The following is a 21450-nucleotide window of genomic DNA, read 5'->3' as shown; positions in this document are numbered from 1 at the left end:
TGTGATGTGTCTGTACCAGATCGATATCCATGGTGTCGAAGTCCATGCCCTCGTTAAGGTCCTCGATGCGACCTTCCGACGACATCATCACGTCTTCTACGATTGGCTCCTCGTCATCCTCCATCAGGCCTGTGTTTCGACGACTGAAGACAAGCAGACAAATGAATGAATAATGATTGCTATATTGATTGAATTGATAAATAGAATTATGACAGTCCAGAGCAAATGCTCCAGATTTGTGTGCTTACATGGTGCGGGCCAAGTATTTTTTGGTGTGTGTGGTGCGGGCCAAGTATTTTTTGGTGTGTGTGTGTGTCCTTACATGGTGTGTTGCAGGTTGCTTCTCAACTTGGCGTAGTTCATGGCTGTGTGTGCGTGTGCTTACAAGGCATGTTGCAGGCTTCTTTTCAGCTTGGCGTAGATCATGGTTGGTTGTGTGTGTGTGTGTGTGTGTGTGTGTGTGTGTGTGTGTGTGTGTGTGTGTGTGTGTGTGTGTGTGTGTATGTGTGTGTGTGTGTGTGTATTTCCTTACATGGCGTGCTGCAGGTTGCTTCTCAGCTTGGCGTAATTCATGGCGCGTTCCTGCTGCTGCCGTACCTCCTCCTGCTGCCTCTGGGCCAACATCCAGGACACCTGAGTGCTGCGCGCACACACACACACACACACACACACACACACCAACAGGAGTCAGGACACACTCACAGTGCAGATCCTCTTGTATTACGATTAATAGTACAAGACAGCATACTTCAACACATTTCAAGTTTGCATCCCAACAGCTAGTCTCTTAACAAATTGATAGAAATATGTTTCTAATATCAAATGATGCCCATTCACTTTAATTTGTCTAAGTATTGCTCTTGCATAGGGATCTGGTCTTAAAGGTGGGGTTGCAGGTAGACATCATGTTGGGGGAACTCCCCCAGGATTCTAAGGTTCTACATAGACTCCTATGAGCCTGCGGAACCCCCAACGTAATGTCATCATACATTTTCTTAAAATCAGGCATGAAAACGGGTCAGGGGTGAAAAAGGTGAGAAAGGTGCGGCGTGGCGCGGTGGCACGGAGGGGCGTGTGTGCTGCAGCGGTGCGCGCGCATGTGTGGTGTGCAGTGGCATTTTTGGGGGATAGTGTTGTGTAAGAGTCATACTAGGGGGGTCTGGAGGCATGGTCTCCCATGGAAGAAAATTCAGCTAAAACCGTCTTTAAATGATGAATTTTGAGCATACTGTAGCGAGCCAGGGACAGTGAACAGAAGAAGAACTGCCAACCATCTTCGTTACTTCATGATTGTCATGCTGTCATGTCTGATGAGGGGGGCAGATAGATAGATAGATAGATAGATAGATAGATAGATAGATAGATAGAAAGATAGAAAGAAAGAAAGAAAGAAAGAAAGAAAGAAAGAAAGAAAGAAAGAAAGAAAGAAAGAAAGAAAGAATGGGTTTTGGTTCTCAGCCTTTAAAAAAAATAAATTCCCCCTTGACCTCATCAAAACCCTGCCAATGCCCCCCTTAAAAATAAAATAGACTAATGCCCCCCAATGGCAACTAAGCACCCCCTCCTCTCAACACTATCCAATGTCCCCTCAACGCTTGCCTGGTTGTGATCTTTGAACAGTTATGCCGTGTACAGACCAAGAGCGAACGGAGCGAATGAAGCGACGGAAGTCATTATTTCTCTATGGAGGGCACGCGACCTGCGCTACCAAAGCGAATTCGCCAGGAGCGAAGCTTCTTGCATGACCAGAGCGAATTTTGAAGATTAAACTAAATCTAATCGCAGGCGAATTCGCTCTGACGCTGTTCGGCGACAACCAATCGGAACGTTCATATCTATGAGATTAGCTGAATCAAACATGTCAAAGCTGCGTCTGGAGCGAATTCAAGGCGAAACTTCTTCTGCTACCCACGCTACCAGGCAGCGTAGTTCGCTCTTGGTCTGGACACGGCAATAATCATCATTTTCCCTATGAAAGCTCCAACTTTGACCGTGAAAAAAACAGTTTGACTGTGTTCCACTAAATATAAATCGGTAGATTTTTAATGTCATTTAGATGTAGGCTACCAAGGGATTACAAAAAACTTGGCATGATTCCTATAACAATTTGTCCCGTGTCAAACGATTGACTAAGTTAGGCTTCGCTCTTTCTCCCTCGTGCGTGCTATAAGAAGCCGCAGCATATGATTCGAAGCATGATGTTGGATGCCTCGCGTAGCCTATGCGCTTCTTCCCCGTAGCGCCTATACTTTTGCCATTTCATAGCGCACAGAGCCGTTAAAATGGCCGTCAGGAAAACATGCCGTAGGCCTACCCAAGCTTTCATTAACGGAGCTCTTTTGAGAATAAATACTTTTTCACGTGGGCAGGGCAAATGCGGTTTCAAATTACTCACTTCTCATCGAAATGCTTGCGTCTTGATGTTGTCATAACAAGAATCATGATCTCAAATAGCTACCTCTCTGGGAAACGTGTAGACTGTGACAGATCGTTTGGACATTTTCTTATAATCAGAGATGTTCTAGAACTATAAAGAAAGATATTTGATACAACTACGCCAGCCCCGCAGGCCAAAGCAGCACCTGTTTAAAACTGGGCTTTCAAAGAGAAATATGAAGGGCGGGACTTAGATTGAGCTCGTTCACGTTATTGGCTGTGCCGACAGCAACAAATGCTGCGATTGGTCAAACGTCATTGTCAGTTGTGGAATCTCTCCTGAAACTATGAAGTTTTCTGCGGTAGAGCGCTACACAATGATACAGTAAGTTGGCGCTACACTTTTCTCCTCGCTCGATTACAAAACGGCGAATTTCGCCGAAAGGTGAGGGATTTTCATGCCTTAAAAATGGTTAACCTGCAACCCCACCTTTAAGATCAGAGGGTTGCAGGTTCAAATCCCACCCTCACCTCTACACCTCTACAACTCCAACTGGCTGAGGTGCTCTTGAGCAAGGCACTTAACCCCTCTATGCTCTGGGGACTTAAACCAATACCCTGTAAAACTGAAATGTCGCTTTGGATACAAGTGTCAGCTAAGTAGTCTGTCATCATGTCGTGTAGTAATGTAATGCTTGCGTACTTGTAGTCCATCTGTGGCTGGTGGTGGTGCTGGGGCTGCGGCGTCTGCGGGTGTTGTGGGTGCTGTTGTGGCTGTGGCGTTTGGGACTGCGGCGGGTGCTGCTGCTGCTGCGCTTGCTGCTGCTGCTGCTGGGACTGTGCTGCCTGCGGCGTGGGCGGCTGCTGATGCGACTGGTCACCCGGGGTGCCCATGCCGTACACGCCCAGGTAGCTGTCCTCGGGCCGCATGCGCTTGGCGGTGGGGTCCGGGCGGATGGCGGTGGAGGTGAGGTGCGGCGAGGGCATCATGAGCGGCGTCTGTTGCGCCCCCTGCATGCCGCTCACTTGCTGCTGCTGCTGCTGCTGCTGCTCGCGGGTCAGCCACATGTCCGTGCTGCTGCTGCTGCTTTCCTCGACTGATGCGGAACAAACACACACGGATACGATACGACTTTGTCAACTTCATTTAGACAGGACAGTGAAGACCGGGGCAGGAAGTGAGTGGGAGAGAGAGAGAGGGAGGGAGGGGGAGGATCTGGAAATGACCTCGAACCAGGGGTCGAACCTGAGTCGCCCGAGTGGCAGCCCAGTACCTAAGCCACAGCTGGACCAGAATTTGTCCATTTTCACTGAAATTCATTTTACATGCCTGAGCAAGACTCGTATAAGACAGAGCACACATATGCACACGCAACTGGTTATTATCGGCTTATTGCAACACTCACTCTGCAGTGTGTATTCAGTATGTTGAAACTAAGCGGAGTGTAGAAACATGGATGGAAATCAAGATCACATAAACCTATATGTCTTAACATGGTGGGCTTGGCCGTCTTGCATAACATATGGCTAATACGTAGCATATGCCTGTGTGGGTGTGTGTATGGGGCCCGTGTTTGTGCGTTTTCTCCTTGGCCAGTTTCCTTTTGCCAGTGGTCAGCGTGGTCTTTATGCATAACATAAAGCGCAAGAGTACGCATGTGCAAGAGTATGCATGTGCATATGTGCATGTCTGTCTCTATCCTCACCCTCTACCTCTAGCGGGCTTGGCCTTCTTGCATATCATAATGCAGTGTTTCTCAACCTTTTTTTAGGCAAGGCACCCTTTCAATTCATGAAAAATTTTAAGGCACCCCAAACCAACAAGCCGTAACATGGTATCGCATCCGATACCACAAAAGCTTAGAGAAGTAACACATTTGGAGACGTCACACGACCTACAAACCCCAACTCCGATGAAGTTGGGATGTTTGGTAAACAGTGAATAAAATCAAAATGCTATCATTTTCAAAACATTCAATCTATTCATTAGATGGAGAATAGTGAAAAGACAACATATTAAGTGTTAAAACCGAGAAAAAATATTGTTTTGGGGGACATATGTACTCATTTCTAATTTGATAAATCCAACACGTCTCAAAAGAGTTGGGACGGGGACAATAAATGGCAGCAAATGTCGAGGAAGACTAAAAACAAAACAAAAGACGACACTTAACAGTTAAATACATTAACCGATGAGATGATTTTATATAAAAAAAACAGTGTTAATTCCTATCTTGGACATGATTTCACCAGCTTAAATGGTGGGTGTATTCCTTGTCATGTTTTGCAATGTTTTCCTTTCTGTAGTGCTTACAGTGTGACAGGTCTTGACCAAAAACCCACCATTTTATCACCTGCTGGTCCTTATGATGGAGCCAAACTGTTAAAACATACTAGAGAATGCAATTTGACCTGACTATGTGGCAGTAATCGAAGATCTCCCTTCAAAATATAATGCATGAGTGGCTTTTCATGCTGTTTAAAACCCATTTATACCATTCAGCACTGTATTTAACTCTACAGATGAGTGAGAACATCTTAACCAATGCACTACTGCATCCGCATGCCATCATGGAGGCTGACTTTTGAAGCTAGCACTAACACAAGTTGGATGGTCCATTTTCACTGTAGCACAGGATGTGCAATGCTCTATTGTTGTCAAAAAGAATGGACTTCTACAACTTCTGCTGACTTCTGTAAGCAAAGGACAGTTTCCCATGTCTTCTGGGTCTATTTCAAGTGAGCTCAGGTGCTTAGGAGAATGTTAAACCCCTGTATCATTTTCATGCATTAAGCATTCTTAATATGGTCAATTTTCAATAGCTCTAGCACTCCAGGAATTAGAGTGAGACTACAGCCAATATATATTTCATGATGTCATGAACCTATACAATGATTTTATTAACAAAAATATGTCTTATATACACTCAATCGTGGTAAATCAAAGAGAATTCAAAAATGTATGTAATAACTATGGTAATTATTCCCTTTGCATCTTTAATTCTGAGTGACTCAGCCTCTCTGTGATGATCTTATACCTGGACACCTATATTGTCCGTCAGTACAATTCATTTTGAAATGTTCTTCTTTGTTGTTTTATCTTATTTGGATGTTTACTAAATTTCACTGATCCCCGTCCCAACTCTTTTGAGACGTGTTGGATTTATCAAATTAGAAATGAGTACATATGTCCCCCAAAACAATATTTTTTCTCGGTTTTAACACTTAATATGTTGTCTTTTCACTATTCTCCATCTAATGAATAGATTGAATGTTTTGAAAATGATAGCATTTTGATTTTATTCACTGTTTACCAAAAGTCCCAACTTCATCGGAGTTGGGGTTTGTACATTCGAAGTTGCAGATGACCTATAATTACTTTATTGTGCGTAAATGGCAGATGGAAGATTCCACTGACTAGCATTAACTTATCAATTTAGACAAATATGTATTATATTATATACAGGCAACCCTGTTGAGAAACACTGTCCTAATGGACCGTATGTCTATGAATGAGTGTATAATTTTAAGGGGTTTGTTGCGCATGTCTATGCCTATGAATGAGTGTATGATCTTAATGGATTTGTTGCGCTTGTGTATGCCTATGAATGAGTGTATGATCTTAAGGGATTTGTTGCGCATGTGTATGCCTATGCCTGAGTGTATGATTTTAAAGGGGTTTCTCATGCTCACCCTCGACCAGTTTCCTCTTCCCCGTGGCGGGCTTGGCCTTCTTGCTGCGTACGGAGGAGCCGCGGCTGCTGATGCCGCTGATGACAGACATGGTGTCGTCGTCGGCGCCCGCCTGCAGGGAGTTGCGGTAGGAGATGAGCGGCAGCCAGCAGTCCTCGCGCTGTAGCGTCATCTGGACCGTCATGAAACGCTCCAGATACATGTGCCTGTGGAGGAGAGGAGAGTCAAGTCAAGTCTACTTTATTGTCAAAAATCTATGTAACAGGCTTAGCACAGAAGTTTGAATTGCATAAGTCCAGTCTCCAATGTGCAGTTTCACTAAAAACATTTAAAAAAGACATTGACAATAATCACACACACACACACACACAGTGTGCACTAAGAATACTGCAGGCATGAAAACGGGTCAGGGGTGAAAAAGGTGAGAAAGGTGCGGCGTGGCGCGGTGGCACGGGGCGGCGCGTGTGCTGCAGCGGTGCGCGCGCATGTGTGGTGTGCAGTTGCGTTTTTGGGGGATAGTGTTGTATAAGAGTCATACTAGGGGGGTCTGGGGGCATGCTCTCCCATGGGAGAAAATTTAGCTAAAACCGTCTTTAAATGATGAATTTTGAGCATATTGTAGCGACCCAGGGACAGTGAACATAAGAAGAACTGCCAACCATCTTCGTTACTTCATGATTGTCATGCCGTCATGTCTGATGAGGGGGGCAGATAGATAGATAGATAGATAGATAGATAGATAGATAGATAGATAGATAGATAGATAGATAGATAGATAGATAGATAGATAGATAGATAGATAGATAGATAGATAGATAGATAGATAGATAGATAGATAAAAAGGTTTTTGGTTCTCAGCCTTTTAAAAAAATAAATTCCCCCTTGACCTCATCATAAGCTTCCCATCACCCCATTGACCTCATCAAAACCCTGCCAATGCCCCCCTTAAAAATAAAATAGACTAATGTCCCCCAATGGCAACTAAGCACCCCCTCCTAGTCTCAACACTATCCAGTGTCCCCTCAACGCTTGCCTGGTTGTGATCTCGTTTGAACAGTTAATCATCATATTTCAGACAACTTGTAGGCCTAATAGGCTACAAAAAATTATTTGTCACAGTTTGGATAAAACTACTGAAATTGTATCCAAACTACTCAAATTTTAGTCCATTCACCTAGTATATCTGTTTCCCTATGAAAAAAATAATAGGAAAGCTCCAACTTTGACCGTGAAAAAAACAGTTTGACCGTGTTCCACTAAATATAAATCGGTAGATTTTTAATATGTCATTTAAATGTAGGCTACCAAGGGATTACAAAAACGTGGCATGATTCCTATAACAATTTGTCCCGTGTCAAACGATTGACTTAGGTTAGTTAGGCTTCGCTCTTTCTCCCTCTCCCTCTCTCTTGCATTCTATAAGAAGCCGCAGCATATGATTCGAAGCATGATGTTGGATGCCTCGCGTAACCTACATGCACTTCTTCTCCGTAGTGCCTACTAGATACTTTCGCCATTTCGTAGCGCACAGATCCGTTAAAATAGCCGTGAGAAAAAACGTGCCGTAGGCCTACCCAAGCTTTCATTAACGGAGCTCTTTTGAGAATAAATACTTTTTCACGTGGGCAGGGCAAATGCGGTTTCAAATTATTAGGAAAAACAGCTTACCCACTGTGGCTAACTACCGGTACATCCACTCACTTATCATCGAAATGCTTGCGTCTTGATCTCATAACAAGTATCATGATCTCAAATAGCTACCTCTCTGGGAAACGTGTAGACTATCTGTGACAGATCGCTTGGACATTTGCTTATAATCAGAGATGTTCTAGAACAGGGGTGCTCAGACTTTTTCATCATGTGAGCTACTTATTGAAATGGGTGTGTGAAAAAGATCTACCAGGGGTTCTGGGGTTTCTCCCCGGGAAAATGTGAAAATACAGCTGTTAGAAATGTGTTTTAACACCATATGAGAATGTAGGCCTATTTGTATGAATACACATCAATAATGAAAGGTGAATCAGCGGAGAATAACAATCTCATACAGACCTTATTTAGGCCTACTGTAGATTACGCCTGTTTTTGATCTCAAAGGGAGACCATACTGTAGTATCAACTTATGATAAATTTCATTTTCATAAATGAACATAATATTAATTAAGACTTAATTATGTGCCCTCTTGGTTTCTGGACAGATTTTATGTAATCCCCCTTTCACTTTAATATGAGGGCAGAGCGATTTTCTCCCTCCCTGAAGTGTTATTTCATGTGTGCATGCTTGCTGTCACCTATTTGAAGTGATGTTGGTTTGGGATTTCATGGAGGACGTTTTTAATGCCACTGTGAGAAGTAGGCAGAACAGCGGTTTGTGGGCGTTTGGCGTTTTCACGTGGATATTGTCTTCGTGGACGTTACAGACATCCCAAGTTCCCAAAAAATAAACAAGGAGACATCTACTGAATGAACCGAAAAGCGCGCTCTCTGTCTAGCGGCCGCGCTGAGCAGACCATTTGAAAAGACGCGCCTGCACTCAGGTTTAACAGGAACACCGCATTGACTCACCCCTCGCACGCGTGCCTATGAAATCTAATCGAGGTAGCCAACTCCACGCTCAATGCGGGAGTTGCATCTTGCCTGCACTTCTCAGAGCATTGTAAAAAAAAAAAAAAAAAGAAAAAGCAGGGGATTGCTGGTGTTCAGGCTGTTGTTTTCTTCTCTGGCTGTTTCTTTTGAGCAGTGACGCTGCCTGTAGGCTGAACATATGGCACACGGTATCTGCAAACGTCTCGTGCCGTCCTATTTTTTGTGCTCGGATGTTATAACTTATGAAGATTTTGTTGAGTGTGGCGCTTGACACTGACAGTTATCCTCCTTATCTGAAGACGTCGTTGTGTTTATGGTAGGCCTATTTAGTGTAGACGCCTGAAGTTAGCCTGTCAGATTCTGGGTATCAGGGAACTTTTTTTTTTTTTAATGTCCTACGATCTACCAATACTGCCTTCGCGATCGACTGGTCGACCGCGATCGACGTATTGAGCACCCCTGATCTAGAACTATAAAGAAAGATATTTGATACAACTACGCCAGCCCGGCAGACCAAAGCGACACCTGTTTAAAACTGGGCTTTGAGAAGTATGAAGGGCGGGACTTAGATTGTGCTCGTTCACGTTATTGGCTGTGCCGACAGCAACAAATGCTGTGATTGGTCAAACGTCATTGTCAGTTGTGGAATCTCTTCTGAAACTGTATGAAGTTTTCTGCGGTAGAGCGCTACTTAATGATACGTTGGCGCTACAGTTTTCTCCTCGCTTGACACCCCCCCCATTTTTTTTCTCCTCGGATCTACACGATTCACAGAAATGACCCATTTTGATTTCAAAACGGCGAATTTCGCCGAAAGGTGAGGGATTTTCATGCCTGATACTGACATAATACACAACCAGGAGTGGAGAGGAGACGGGGGCGGTGCGGAGAGACAGACACACGGACAAATAGTTACGTTTTCCATTTGGATTTTAACACGAGCAAGTACGGCTATAAGTCTATCCATTCGCAATTTATTAGTCCACCTGTCCTGTCGTATACAAACACAGATTTTCGAACTATTATGGAGATATGCCAACTTAAAGAGGTTGCTGTGGGCACCTAAAGGCGGATTCATACTTGGCGTGACTGGCGCTAACCTCCTTCATACCTAACTCGCGACGATGGCGTGCGCTCAAAATGACGTCACACGCCCCTGGCGCGGCTGGCGCGGCTGGCGCGGCGCGAGTTCGTGCACCCCACATTTTTTGTAACTTGACATGCGCCACCAGCGACCATGCAGGTAGGCAGACAAAGCAGGAGTTGCGAAGAGAGGCTACAGCTACTGTAGGCTACTACAGAATGGATCCTGCATCATTTTGAGGATAATAAAATGTCCTAGAGAGTTATTTTATCTTCTCCCTTAAATGTTGTTCAGTGAAACAATTGTTTACTTTGTTCAGAAGCACGTTGTGTTCGGCGATCTATTTATAAATTCTGCAACCAGAACAATGCTCTCACATGGTCTTGGAATGATCTGGTAATGTAGGCTACAACAAAATTCTATGTTTCATTGTGGTAAGTCATAAGTCAGACGTTCAGTAGCCCTACAGCAGCCGTGTTTGGCTTTCTATTTTAGATCTCTACAACCGCTACATCTGATTCTGCCGCCGATTTCTGTAGTTTCTTTCATGAACAGCAGAGGGCACACTTCCGAAATGCAAGCAAAAGCCTGTAAATTGTGCTTTTGACTATGAATGGTCTGCCACATTTTAATGGTCTCGCGCCAAATGCGCCAAAGTGCGCACGTTAAGTATGCAGAGCCCTTAACGTGACCAGGTTCCGGTCTGCCTAAAGGGGCGTGTCACAATACTTCTAGAATTGCTGACATTTGAATAGTACAGTCCTGGGTCTGCCCTTAGGTATCCCCCTTGCACCAGTAGAACCCAGAAACAATGGGTCAACGGAACCTCTCTCTTACCCAGTCTTTCTGCTTACAGTGCACAGCAGAGCTTACAGTGCCCAGTGGATTGTAGACTAAAACGTGTGTTGTAGCATAGCTTCCCCTGTACAAGGCGGCTAAGGAAAAGAGCGGAGCCAGGCACTTACACAGTCCTCTTGTCCTGCCTCATGAGCTTGGAGGAGAACTCGCTGAGGATGTCGAGGAAGGCCAGGTGAGCCGGGGGGTTGCCCTCCCCCTGGGGGCTCGGCTCCTTAAACGCAAACTCTATACCGTCCCTGGAGGAGAGAGAGAGAGAGAGAAAGAGAGACAGAGAGAGAGAGAGAGAGAGAGAGAGAGGGCAAGAGGGAGAAAGGAAGAGGGAGAGAGAGGAAGAGGGAGATACAGAGAGAGGGAGAGAGAGAGAGAGACAAAGACAGAGAGAGAGAGAGAGAGAGAGAGAGAGGAAAAGGGAGAGGGAGAAATATGGGAGGAAAGCAGGAAGAGAGAGATGGAGGAAGGGGGAGAGAGAAAGAGAGAGGCAGACGGAGAGAGGTTAAGAAGCAGTTAAACATATTTTTTTGCAGAGAACGTAACTAAACTTCAAAAAATAAAAACACTGTCAAAAGCTGTACTTTCCACAATGCCAACGTGAACCCTCTCAGGCATCTTCTGCTACACTAGGGTAATATCTATTTTGACTGGGCTGCAGTGAGAGTGGCCAAACAGTATTGGCAGTACACAGCACAGTAAACAGCACTGCTGCTGAGGGAGCCAACAGTGCGCTGAGCTCATCTTGGAGAGTAAACAGGAGCGTAAACAAGAGTGTACAGTCTACAGAGGGAGCTGTGAAGCATACACAGGATGTAGACAGAGGAGTATATATATTTTCACAAGGAAGTAGATTTGGTATTTTCTTAGCGCGCAGGGGGTTGAGATGTCCAGCTAGACAGTACACTACCCCAGTACACAGAATAAGTTGTGCCGTGTTGAGCAGAGTCTAGTTGTGTAACGGAGTTGGCATGTCTGGTGTCAAACTGTAGCGTTCCCGTCTCTAGTGAACTAAGGACAGTTGTGCCATCTCCACTGGAGGTAAATGGGAGAAATGTGACATTGCCTGGCTTGTGCCTGTGTGTATGTGTGTATCTATGGAGCTGTGGTGCCTCAGGCTATGCTGTGTCAGGTGTAGAGACATGGTGATGGTATCTCCATGGGGACTCCTTTGTGCAGCATAGCGGTGGCCTCTTGGGTCTAGGTTGAGTGCGAGTGCGAGTGCGAGAGTGTGTGTGTGTGTGTGTGTGTGCGCGTGCGCATGACCGCGTTATGCATGTGGTGTACAAAGAAGGCTGAGGCTGTTGAGCACCTGGGGTACAGAGGAGGCGTTTTTCCACAGGGACTTACTGCATGGCGATGGTCTCTAGGGTCTTGAGTACAGAAGCGTGTGTGTGTGTGTGTGTGTGTGTGTGTGTGTGTGTGTGTTACTTACTTGTGTAGCATGGCGATGGCATCTCGGGTCTTGACCTGGTCCAGGCCAAAGGTGAGTGAGAAGCGGCGAGCCAACTCCTTGATGCCGCAGAACGCAGACGACGACCGGTCGAAATTGTGGCCCAGCTCCGATACCATCTCATTAAACAGCTAGAGAGAGAGACAGATAATAGGAGAGAGAGGAGCAAGAGGGTGAGAGAGAGCGAGAGAGAGCGAGAGAGAGAGCGAGAGCGAGAGAGAGAAGGAGAGAGAGAGAGAGAGAGAGAGAGAGAGAGAGAGAGAGAGAGAGAGAGAGAGAGAGAGCGCTCATTGGTGATCCTTTTGCCTTGCATTTCAATTATGGCCTTTTTGATTATGTTCGTTTCCAGTGTGGCCTTGTGCGCTTTTACAATGCTTACCATGTAGTCATACAGCTTATAGCCATGCTCATTAGTAGAGCGGCTACAGGAAAAATCGTGCAAATTATGATACAAGCGTGAAATTCGGCAAGTATGTGCTCAAGACCCATACGATCAAATCTACCCGATTGGCCACTTGAAATGGCGGCCATTTTCCAAGATGGCCGCCAAAAAAGACCCCAGAAATGGATTTATTGCATAGAATTGACCTAGAAAATTATGATACAAGCATGAAATTCAACATGTATGTGCTCAAGAACAATATGATCAGATCTACCTGATTGGCCACTTGAAATGGCGGCCATTTTCCAAGATGGCCGCCAAAAAAGACACCAGAAATTGATTTATTGCATGTAATTGACCTTGTAAATTATGATACAAGTATGAAATTCAACATATATGTGCTCAAGACCAATACAATCAAATCTACTAGATTGGCCACTTCAAATGGCGGCCATTTTCCAAGATGGCTGCCAAAAAAGACCCCAGAAATAGATTTATTGCATAGAATTGACCTAGAAAATGATGATACAGGCATGAAATTCAACATGTATGTGCTTAAGACCAATACGGTCAAATCTACCTGATTGGCCACTTGAAATGGTGGCCATTTTCCAAGATGGCCGCCAAAAAAGACCCCAGAAAGTTATTTATTGCATAAAATTGACCTACAAAAGTATGATACAAGCATGAAATTCAACATGTATGTGCTTAAGACCAATACGATCAAATCTATCTGATTTGCCATTTGCAATGGTGGCAATTTTCCAAAATGGCCACCATGAAAGAATCTAAAAATGGATTTGTTGCACAGAATTGAGAAAGGAAATTATGATACAAGCACAACCAAGAAATTTGGCAGTTATGTGCTTAAGACCAACTCAATACATTCCAAGTAATTTTCCAGTTTAAATGACGGCGATTTTCCAAGATGGCCGCCAAAAAATACCATAGAAATGGATTTGTTGCACAGGATTGATCAAGCAAGTTATTTTGCAAGCATCAATTTTGGCATGAATGTGCAAAAAAAAAAACAATACAATCAAATCTTCCTGACTCGCCACTTAAAATGGAAGCCATTTTATAATATGGCCACAAAAAGGCTGAATTTAGCCCAAAGGTGAGCAAAAAAATGATGATACAAGTATGTAATTTTGTGTGTTTGTGCTTAAGAGCAATAGGCCTATAATCAAATCCACTCATTTGCATTTTAAAGATGGCCATCAAAGAAGACACTAGAACTTCATTAATTGCAATTAATCTAGCAGATGTGGCCCAAATCAATGTTAACATTCACTGTTTGAATTTCCAATGATTTCATCATAGAAGGAAATACAATCAAGCAAAAAGGCACATAACTATAGGCTACCAAGGGGTAACCCCGCTCTCTGAGGCATATGAACCAGACATCTCACTATGGGTAACGCCCGCGACCATTTGCCAAAACTTGATTTCAATCTTGCCGTCATGCCAATGAGCTGCACAGCTGGGGATCCCGCCCCCTCGGGGACAAATCCGAGGTACGTTGGGCTCTGAGCTTCAATCTGAGGCAACTAGCCTTTGAGCTTGTGGGTGAGTGTAGCAATCTAGTGAGATGTCTCGTTCATCTCCCTCAGAGAACCAGAGTTACCCTCGGTAACCTATAGTTCTCTTTCTGTCGAAACACTCGACATCCCACTATGGGTATTGAAAAACTCCCGATTGAGTTGCCTTTACCTAGAATGCGCAAACAAAAGCTTGGCCGGGGCACAGACCATTCTCCTGCCGATGCCCAGAGCTGTTGAAGGCGAAGAGGCAGCGTCCATCAGCAGTGATAAGTATCATGCTCACCCAACGCGCAGCTCGAGACGCAACAGCCACCCAAGGGCCCAGGGTCTTAGTTCCGAACCCGAAGAAGACAGGCGCACAAAGGCAGCGTCCGGACATCCAATACCACGGAGAGCACGCAGTGGAGGGAACCCAGGGCACGGAAACCACCCGTCTGGGTGTAACCGATGTGCAGGTGGAGCCCACAGAGGTGTAGCGAGGCCCCCAATATCAAGTGGTATTCCCCAATAGCAAACCAGGCCTTGGCACAAGGGGGAATTTCCAGAATGTTCAGTACACAACATCTGCAGGTGCAACCGTGCTGGCAGAAAAGACCATTCTCTATCAGGGCCGTAGGTCCACGTTGCGGACGGAGAACCTAGTAGCAACCACCACCACAGCAAGCTGGCCAAGCCAGCCCCGATAGATACCCGTTTGAGGGCACACACTATGGTTCCTGAAGTCCAAGGGGGACATCAAAGATACACTTCCCCTCGATCATGCATCCTGGTCGAGCAGGGGCCTGAGATACTTTGGAGTATACATTGGAGAAGTATGGTCTAGCTAACCACGGTCGCCCTACCCAGGGACAGCACTCCAGGCAGCACAATTGACACTCACGCTCCTGCTGAGCGAATGAGACACACACAGTAAGGGGTGACCGACCCAAGGGAGACACGTGTAATGCGTCCTATTAGGAGAGGCGAGGATCCAGGTGGTCTTGACACGATCAGCCTTCTCACCCTCGGGTAGAGGGCGCAACTGACTAGAGAAGTTGCGTTCCACAGAATGTTCCACAGCCTCTGGGAGGAGGCTCTTATCTTTGAATGTTCCAGGCTGACAAGCCAAAGCCATTATGTGATAGCTAAATCAAACATGTTAATGTCAAAATAAACTAAATTAAAGCAAATAAACTAAATTCATGACAATGCTTGTTTTTGGTGTACCTTTTGTTTAACAGCAATATCGAGAGAACCACGAATTGCTGTTATTGACATATTATTACCGCAGTGTCATCGTATTGTTAGCATCTCATAACCTTCGGGGTGTGTGTGGTGGGGGGGGGGGGGGGGGGGGGGGGGCACTGCCTCCATTGATATTGAATTAAGAACTGGCATTAGCATGTCATCACCATGCTATTTGTGTGTCATACTGTGAGTGGCTTATGTGTCATTGCAGAATATGTTTAATATCTGTATCAGTTCATCATCCATGCTAACATATTCAAGGAGAGTGAACAATTATTTCCACCAAATTTGCAATATGCATATGACATTTGCAAATTTCTAGGGTCTTTTTGGCTGCCATCTTGGAAAATGGCCAGCATTTTAAGTAGCAAATAAAGTAGACTTGATTGTAGGCCTATTGGTCTTAATCGCATACAAACCGAGTTTCATCATAAATTGCTTGGACAATTCTGTGCAATAAATTATTTTCTAGGGTCTTTTAGTTTTTTGGCAGCCATCTTAGAAAATGGCCGCCATTTCAAGTGAGTAATTGGGTAAATTTGATTGCACTGGTCTTAAGCACATACATGTTGAATTTCATGCTTGTATCATAATTTGCTAGGTCAATTCTATGCAATAAATCAATGTCTGGGGTCCTTTTGGTGGCCATCTTGGAAAATGGCCACCATTTCAAGTGGCCAATCTAGTAGATTTGATCGTATTGATCTTAAGCACATACATGCTGAATTTCATGCTTGTATCATCATTTTCTAGGTCAATTCTATGCAATAAATCCATTTCTGGGGTCTTTTTTGGCAGCCATCTTGGAAAATGGCCGCCATTTCAAGTGGCCAATCAGGTAGATTTGATCATATTGGTCTTGAGCACATACATGTTGAATTTCATGCTTGTATCATAATTTTCTAGGTCAATTCTATGCAATAAATCCATTTCTGGGGCTTTTTTTTGGCAGCCATCTTGGAAAATGGCCGCCATTTCAAGTGGCCAATCAGGTAGATTTGATCGTATATGTCTTAAACACATACATGTTGATTTTCATGCTTTCATCATAAATTTCTAGGTCAATTCTATGCAATAAATCCATTTCTGGAGCCCTTTTTGGCGGCCATCTTGGAAAATGGCCGCCATTTCAAGTGGCCAATCAGGTAGATTTGATTGTATTGGTCTTAAGCACATACCTGCCAAGTTTCATGCTTGTATCATAATTTGCACGATTCAAGCCAAATTGGCCTTGTAGCCGCTCTACTACATATGGCAGTTCTGAACCAGGTGATGGTTTTGACTAAACTTTGATATGTCCAAAATTAGGATTTAGGAAATAGCCCAATAATGCACACAGTTCTACCAATGAAGTGCTGTAATGGACATTGAAGTTCACTACTATAGTACTACACTACTATGACATAACACAAGACCTTTAGAAATGCACTATGACTAAATATTTAATGCAATTACCAAGTGTGCCGTTACCCGAATGGCTTAACAGGTTAAAGCCGCATACCTGTTGCAAACTCAGGATAAGCGTTTTGGCGCACTGGATCTTGTCGATCTGTCTCGTCTTGCTCATCGTCTCCTTGATGATGTCCCCGTAGTCGTTGTAATACTGCAATCACACACCAAAACAGCAACAGGTTGGTAAGGCAAAGACAAAGTGTGGTCCAATAGAGTAAGATACCCCAAACCGTAAGACAACCCCTCTGGGGATCACCCTTTTGGAAAAAATACTTTACAACACAAACATGAGTATGGTGTTGTGAAAAGTAAAGTAAGGTGTTGTAATACACACACACAAAGTACAGAGAGATGCGCAGACAGATACACAACATGCTGAGAGCACAAACACCTCATGTTCCTGATGTCGCCACAAGTGAGTAGACAGACAGTTGCTCAGAAAGAAAGAAAAACAGACAGACAGACAAGACACATACAGACAGAAAGAGAGTCATCTCAACAGCGAGCGCCGTACCCTCATGTACTGCTTGAAGATGTCCGCCCCGGTGTTCATCTCCACCACGTTGTAGATGATGAGCTTGCAGTAGGCGGCCAGCAGGTTCCTCCTCTTGTGGAGGGCCTCGATCTTGCCCGCTTCGTCATCTTGTTGTCCATCTGCCCAACAATGCACAGGGCAACAGACCGCATGAGCGCTGCTTGTGGTGTTTATCGGCACCAGGACTCGACATTAACTTTTTCCCCCAATCACCCGACAAAATGAATAGTAGATGTACATCTTATAAGCCAAACGCACACTCAGTAAAGTGGGTTAAAGTGGCTAATAAAGTTTTCTCTTCTACTAGTAAGCTGCAAAACACACTGGAAAAATGGGACGTTTTCTAACATACAGAGAGACATTTTCATAACAGCACCAAATCAAGCACAGGGTAACACACAACATAAACGCTGCTTGTGGGTTTCAGTACTACACAACACACAATACATACATGCTAAATATGCAAACTCAGGCATATGAGTTTGTGGTGTTACTGGTGTACTGTACATGACCAGCCTGAAAAGAGTTTCAGTGTGCTGACAGGACAAAAAATTAACACATGTCGCTCTCTAGTGGTGAGTCCCCATTAGACTTTTTTCCCTGTCTTCCTCGAAACCTGAGAGGCACAGCAGTGGTACGACTGGGCTATGCTCTCCGCCAATCTCCAGTGGAGAGACTGGTCAGGTCAGTGTTAAGCAGGTGATTGGCCCTCTGATCCCATTAACTCAAACCTCTTAACACCCCCTTCAGTGATAACCCCTCTGACAGCTGCAGAGACCGCACACACAGATGAAACACACACACACACACACACACGAACCACACACACACATACACACAAACACACACACACACACGAACCACACACACACACGCAGACGAACCACACACAAACACACCTACACACACACACACACACACACACACACACACACACACACACACACACACACATGCGCAGACGCACACACACACACACACACACACACACACACACACACACACACACACACACACACACACAGACGAACCACACACAAACACAGATGAACCACACACACACACGCAGACGAACCACACACACACACACACAAAGACGAACCACACACACGCAAGCACAAACCCAGACAACCGACAGACATACAAACCCACACCCATTAACACACACTAACACACCACACACACAAACGTGACACATGAGAGAAGTCATTCACCGGTGCTGCCGTCGTCGTCCTGGTCTATGAAGACGTGGTCGAGGATGAAGCTGAGCAGCTCGGCCTGCAGCGAGGAGTCAGGGCTGTAGACCAGCGGCTCCAGCGCCTCGCGACCACCGGACATGATCTGGTGGCTGAAGATCATCATCATGTCGCACAGGATGGTGAACGCCTGAGGAGGAGGAGGAGGAGGAGGAGGAGGAGGAGGAGGAGGAGAAGGAGAAGGAGGAAGAGGAGAGAGAGACAGGACAGAGGCAAAAAAAGAATACATTTCACAATGTTACACTGTCAAAATATTATCATTATATCAGGTGGCTTAAGTTCATTAGCATGTTGCAAAGGATAGTGGACGCTAAGGGACAGAGAGACAGAACACAGATTAAAAAAAATATGAATACAACGCCACCTTTTTGCTCACTCTCCACTGCGGATAGTGTTTTTAGGCTTTCAACCTTGCTACTAGCCATCAGCATCCCGCTTTTTTAACATTATATTTAGCAGATGCTTCTATTCAAAGCAACTTAAAGGAGCTTTTTAGGTGGTGTAGTGTAGTTTGGTGTGTAAACTTCCTCTGACACCGGTCCCCCACCTGTTCCTTGACAGCCGTGTTGACGTTGGTCAGGTAGCGTTGGCACATCAGGCTGAAGGCTCTCATCTGCTTCCTCAGGGTCACCATGTCCTCCTGACCACACCACACCAAGACGAGAGAGAGAGAGAAAGCGAGAGAGAGAGCGAGAGCGAGAGCGAGAGCGAGAGCGAGAGCGAGAGAGCAAGAGCATTGTTAGTATGAAGGGTGAACAGCCAAAAAAAACAAACACAGACAGCCAGATTATCCGATTCAATTATTAAATTATTTTTTAAGAAAAGGGAAAAAAGAGGAACATATTGCAGCGCAGGTGGGAGTCTCACCTTTGTGGAAGTGCCGTCCGAGACCTTGGCCAGGTGCCACAGGATGACATAGTGGGTGCACTGGAGTGCGTGGGTCACAATCTGATGAGAGAGAGAGAGAGAGAGAGAGGGTTGAGATGGGGCACAAGAACAGCGAGAATAGAGTGTGTAAAGAGAGGGAGAGAGAGACAGAGCGAGAGCGAGAGAGAGAGAGAGAGAGAGAGAGAGAGAGAGAGAGAGAGAGAGGGAGAGAGAGACAGAGCGAGAGTGAGAGAGAGAGAGAGAGAGCGATGGGCAACAGGGACAGAGAGGCCAGAGGGAGAGGGAGGAAGGGAGATCAGACCCAAGCAAACAAATGCTTGTAAACAAATTTGAAAAGGTGCTTGAGGTCTGACATTGCTGGGAGATTACACTCACCTGTTCGGGCATATCCCCGTTCTCTATGCCTGACTTCAGTAACTTGTAATTGCTGGTGAACAGGTCCCATTTCGAGAGGTCGTGAGCACTGTGGGAGAAGAAGACATTACTGGTCAACAAAGGCATCTTTCCAGGTACTCAATTTTGCACAGCACAGTAGAGTAAAGCCACAGTACAACTAGTAGAGATTCACACAACAATCAGGCAGTCCAAAAAAGCAGCAAAATACTGTACATAGTACGGAGTATTTTTGCTGCTGTTTTTATTTGACTGTCCTGGTCTGTCTTGACGTGTATTTATATACATTTGCTAAAAAATTTAAACAGAATTTTTTTATCCATGCATTTTCTGATTGGAAAAAGAAAGACTTCATACAACTAGAAGGAATTAAAAATGAAGAAGAAAAATCATCTTACTTGTGGAAAGCAGTGATCCTCTTGAGTGTGGAGAGCACCTGATAAGCGTCATCCTCATCTAGCTCTTCTCCCTGTGAGGAAGCAGAAGTGTTAGCAACACCCCTTCTTTGTTCTCCACAGCTAACAACAGTGTTACCACTCCAAATCAGTATATTTCTTGTTATCATAGTTTCCAACTATGTTAGCCACCTTGCTTTTGCAATGTAATTCCCCTTTGGCAACTACCAAAACAGCTAACAACTACACCGTGACAACAGGGGGCGAACTAACTCCTTCAGTTGAACCCAGTCCCTTGAATGAATCACGAAGCTAGCCAGCTGGCTATCTAAAACGTAATATTCTACTACTACATCTAAAAGTTGGGGCATAATTAGATGGTACAACATCAGTTTCTTTTTAGTCAAGTATTACAGTCCATGTGATTAAATGCCAAACAAACGCCGTTTTACAAGACAATAGACAGACGTAATGGCCATTAACACCTGGGGTCTAGTAGTAGCTAGCCAGCCAAATCAGTAATTACAAACTCGAAGCTGTCCTGCCCTGTCACATACAGGCAAGTAAGCCCCAACAAAAATCTTTTAAAAGTTGCACACTTTCTTTTGCATCCTGAGCTCCCGATGACTCACCTCTTGCAGGAAGTCGTCGAGCAGCCGTGCGAACTTGTCCACCTGCTCGTCCAGGAGCTGGCTGCGTGCAATGTCCACGCGGTTGAAGATGGTGTACTCCTCATTGCAGAGCGAGTGGTACGTCTTGGAGCAGGCCTCCAGCACGTCCGTGTCCGTGTGCTTCTCCACAATATCCCTGATTTGCCGCAGCAAAGCCTCCAGGTGCTGTGGATGAGAGGGGGAGAGGGGGAAGAAAGGTACAGAGTTAAGCTACGTCTGCAGCAGAAACGGCCGATGCAACCTGAGAAGCTGAGGTCGCTGAAGAAGTTTCGCCATGAATTCGCTTTTATCGCTCTGGACGTGACATTGACATGTTTGATTCAGCTAATCACGTAACAGCTCTGGATTGTCAGCCTGGGACATTCAGAGATATGAACATTCCAATTGAGAAATAATGACTTCATCAAGGGTTCAGAAAGTAAAAACCCTGCCGTAAATTTGATCCAACCAGCTCTGAATCAGCTGATCATAGTGAGTATTTTATGCAAGACTGGTAGGTTAATTACTCAGTGAAGTCACCTGTGTTGGAAGGAAAATGAGACAGCGTTTTTACAGAGGGCCGGCTGCGGGATGAAAGTCAATACTAAGATGACTTTTTTTTTTTTTTTAATCAGGTAAACATTAAACCTTTGGCATAATTCATTAATCACATGAGAGACACTTGAAGTTGGT

At 44.9% G+C, this 21450-nt stretch overlaps 1 protein-coding gene across 3 annotated transcripts in view; it reads right to left on the bottom strand.

The window, feature by feature from the left end:
* stag2b (STAG2 cohesin complex component b) overlaps positions 1–21450 on the bottom strand; it is a 44849-nt gene that overhangs the window by 4469 nt on the left and 18930 nt on the right. For 2 of the 3 annotated variants that reach the window (XM_063189837.1, XM_063189835.1), the window contains exons 19-32: positions 20740–20943; positions 20111–20181; positions 19695–19782; positions 19299–19379; positions 18979–19071; positions 18390–18561; positions 17155–17294; positions 16690–16791; positions 12018–12166; positions 10702–10830; positions 6070–6275; positions 3080–3473; positions 533–640; positions 17–143 (exon numbers count right to left, since the gene is read on the bottom strand). In XM_063189837.1, coding sequence (XP_063045907.1) covers positions 17–143; positions 533–640; positions 3080–3473; positions 6070–6275; positions 10702–10830; positions 12018–12166; positions 16690–16791; positions 17155–17294; positions 18390–18561; positions 18979–19071; positions 19299–19379; positions 19695–19782; positions 20111–20181; positions 20740–20943 — 2064 coding nt within the window. The remainder of the gene's footprint in view (positions 1–16; positions 144–532; positions 641–3079; positions 3474–6069; positions 6276–10701; positions 10831–12017; positions 12167–16689; positions 16792–17154; positions 17295–18389; positions 18562–18978; positions 19072–19298; positions 19380–19694; positions 19783–20110; positions 20182–20739; positions 20944–21450) is intronic. The other variant, XM_063189836.1, reaches the window with a different exon arrangement.

This window comes from Engraulis encrasicolus, chromosome 23 (assembly GCF_034702125.1).
Source record: "Engraulis encrasicolus isolate BLACKSEA-1 chromosome 23, IST_EnEncr_1.0, whole genome shotgun sequence".
NCBI lineage: Eukaryota > Metazoa > Chordata > Actinopteri > Clupeiformes > Engraulidae > Engraulis > Engraulis encrasicolus.
This window is presented reverse-complemented; position numbering and strand designations above follow the sequence as displayed.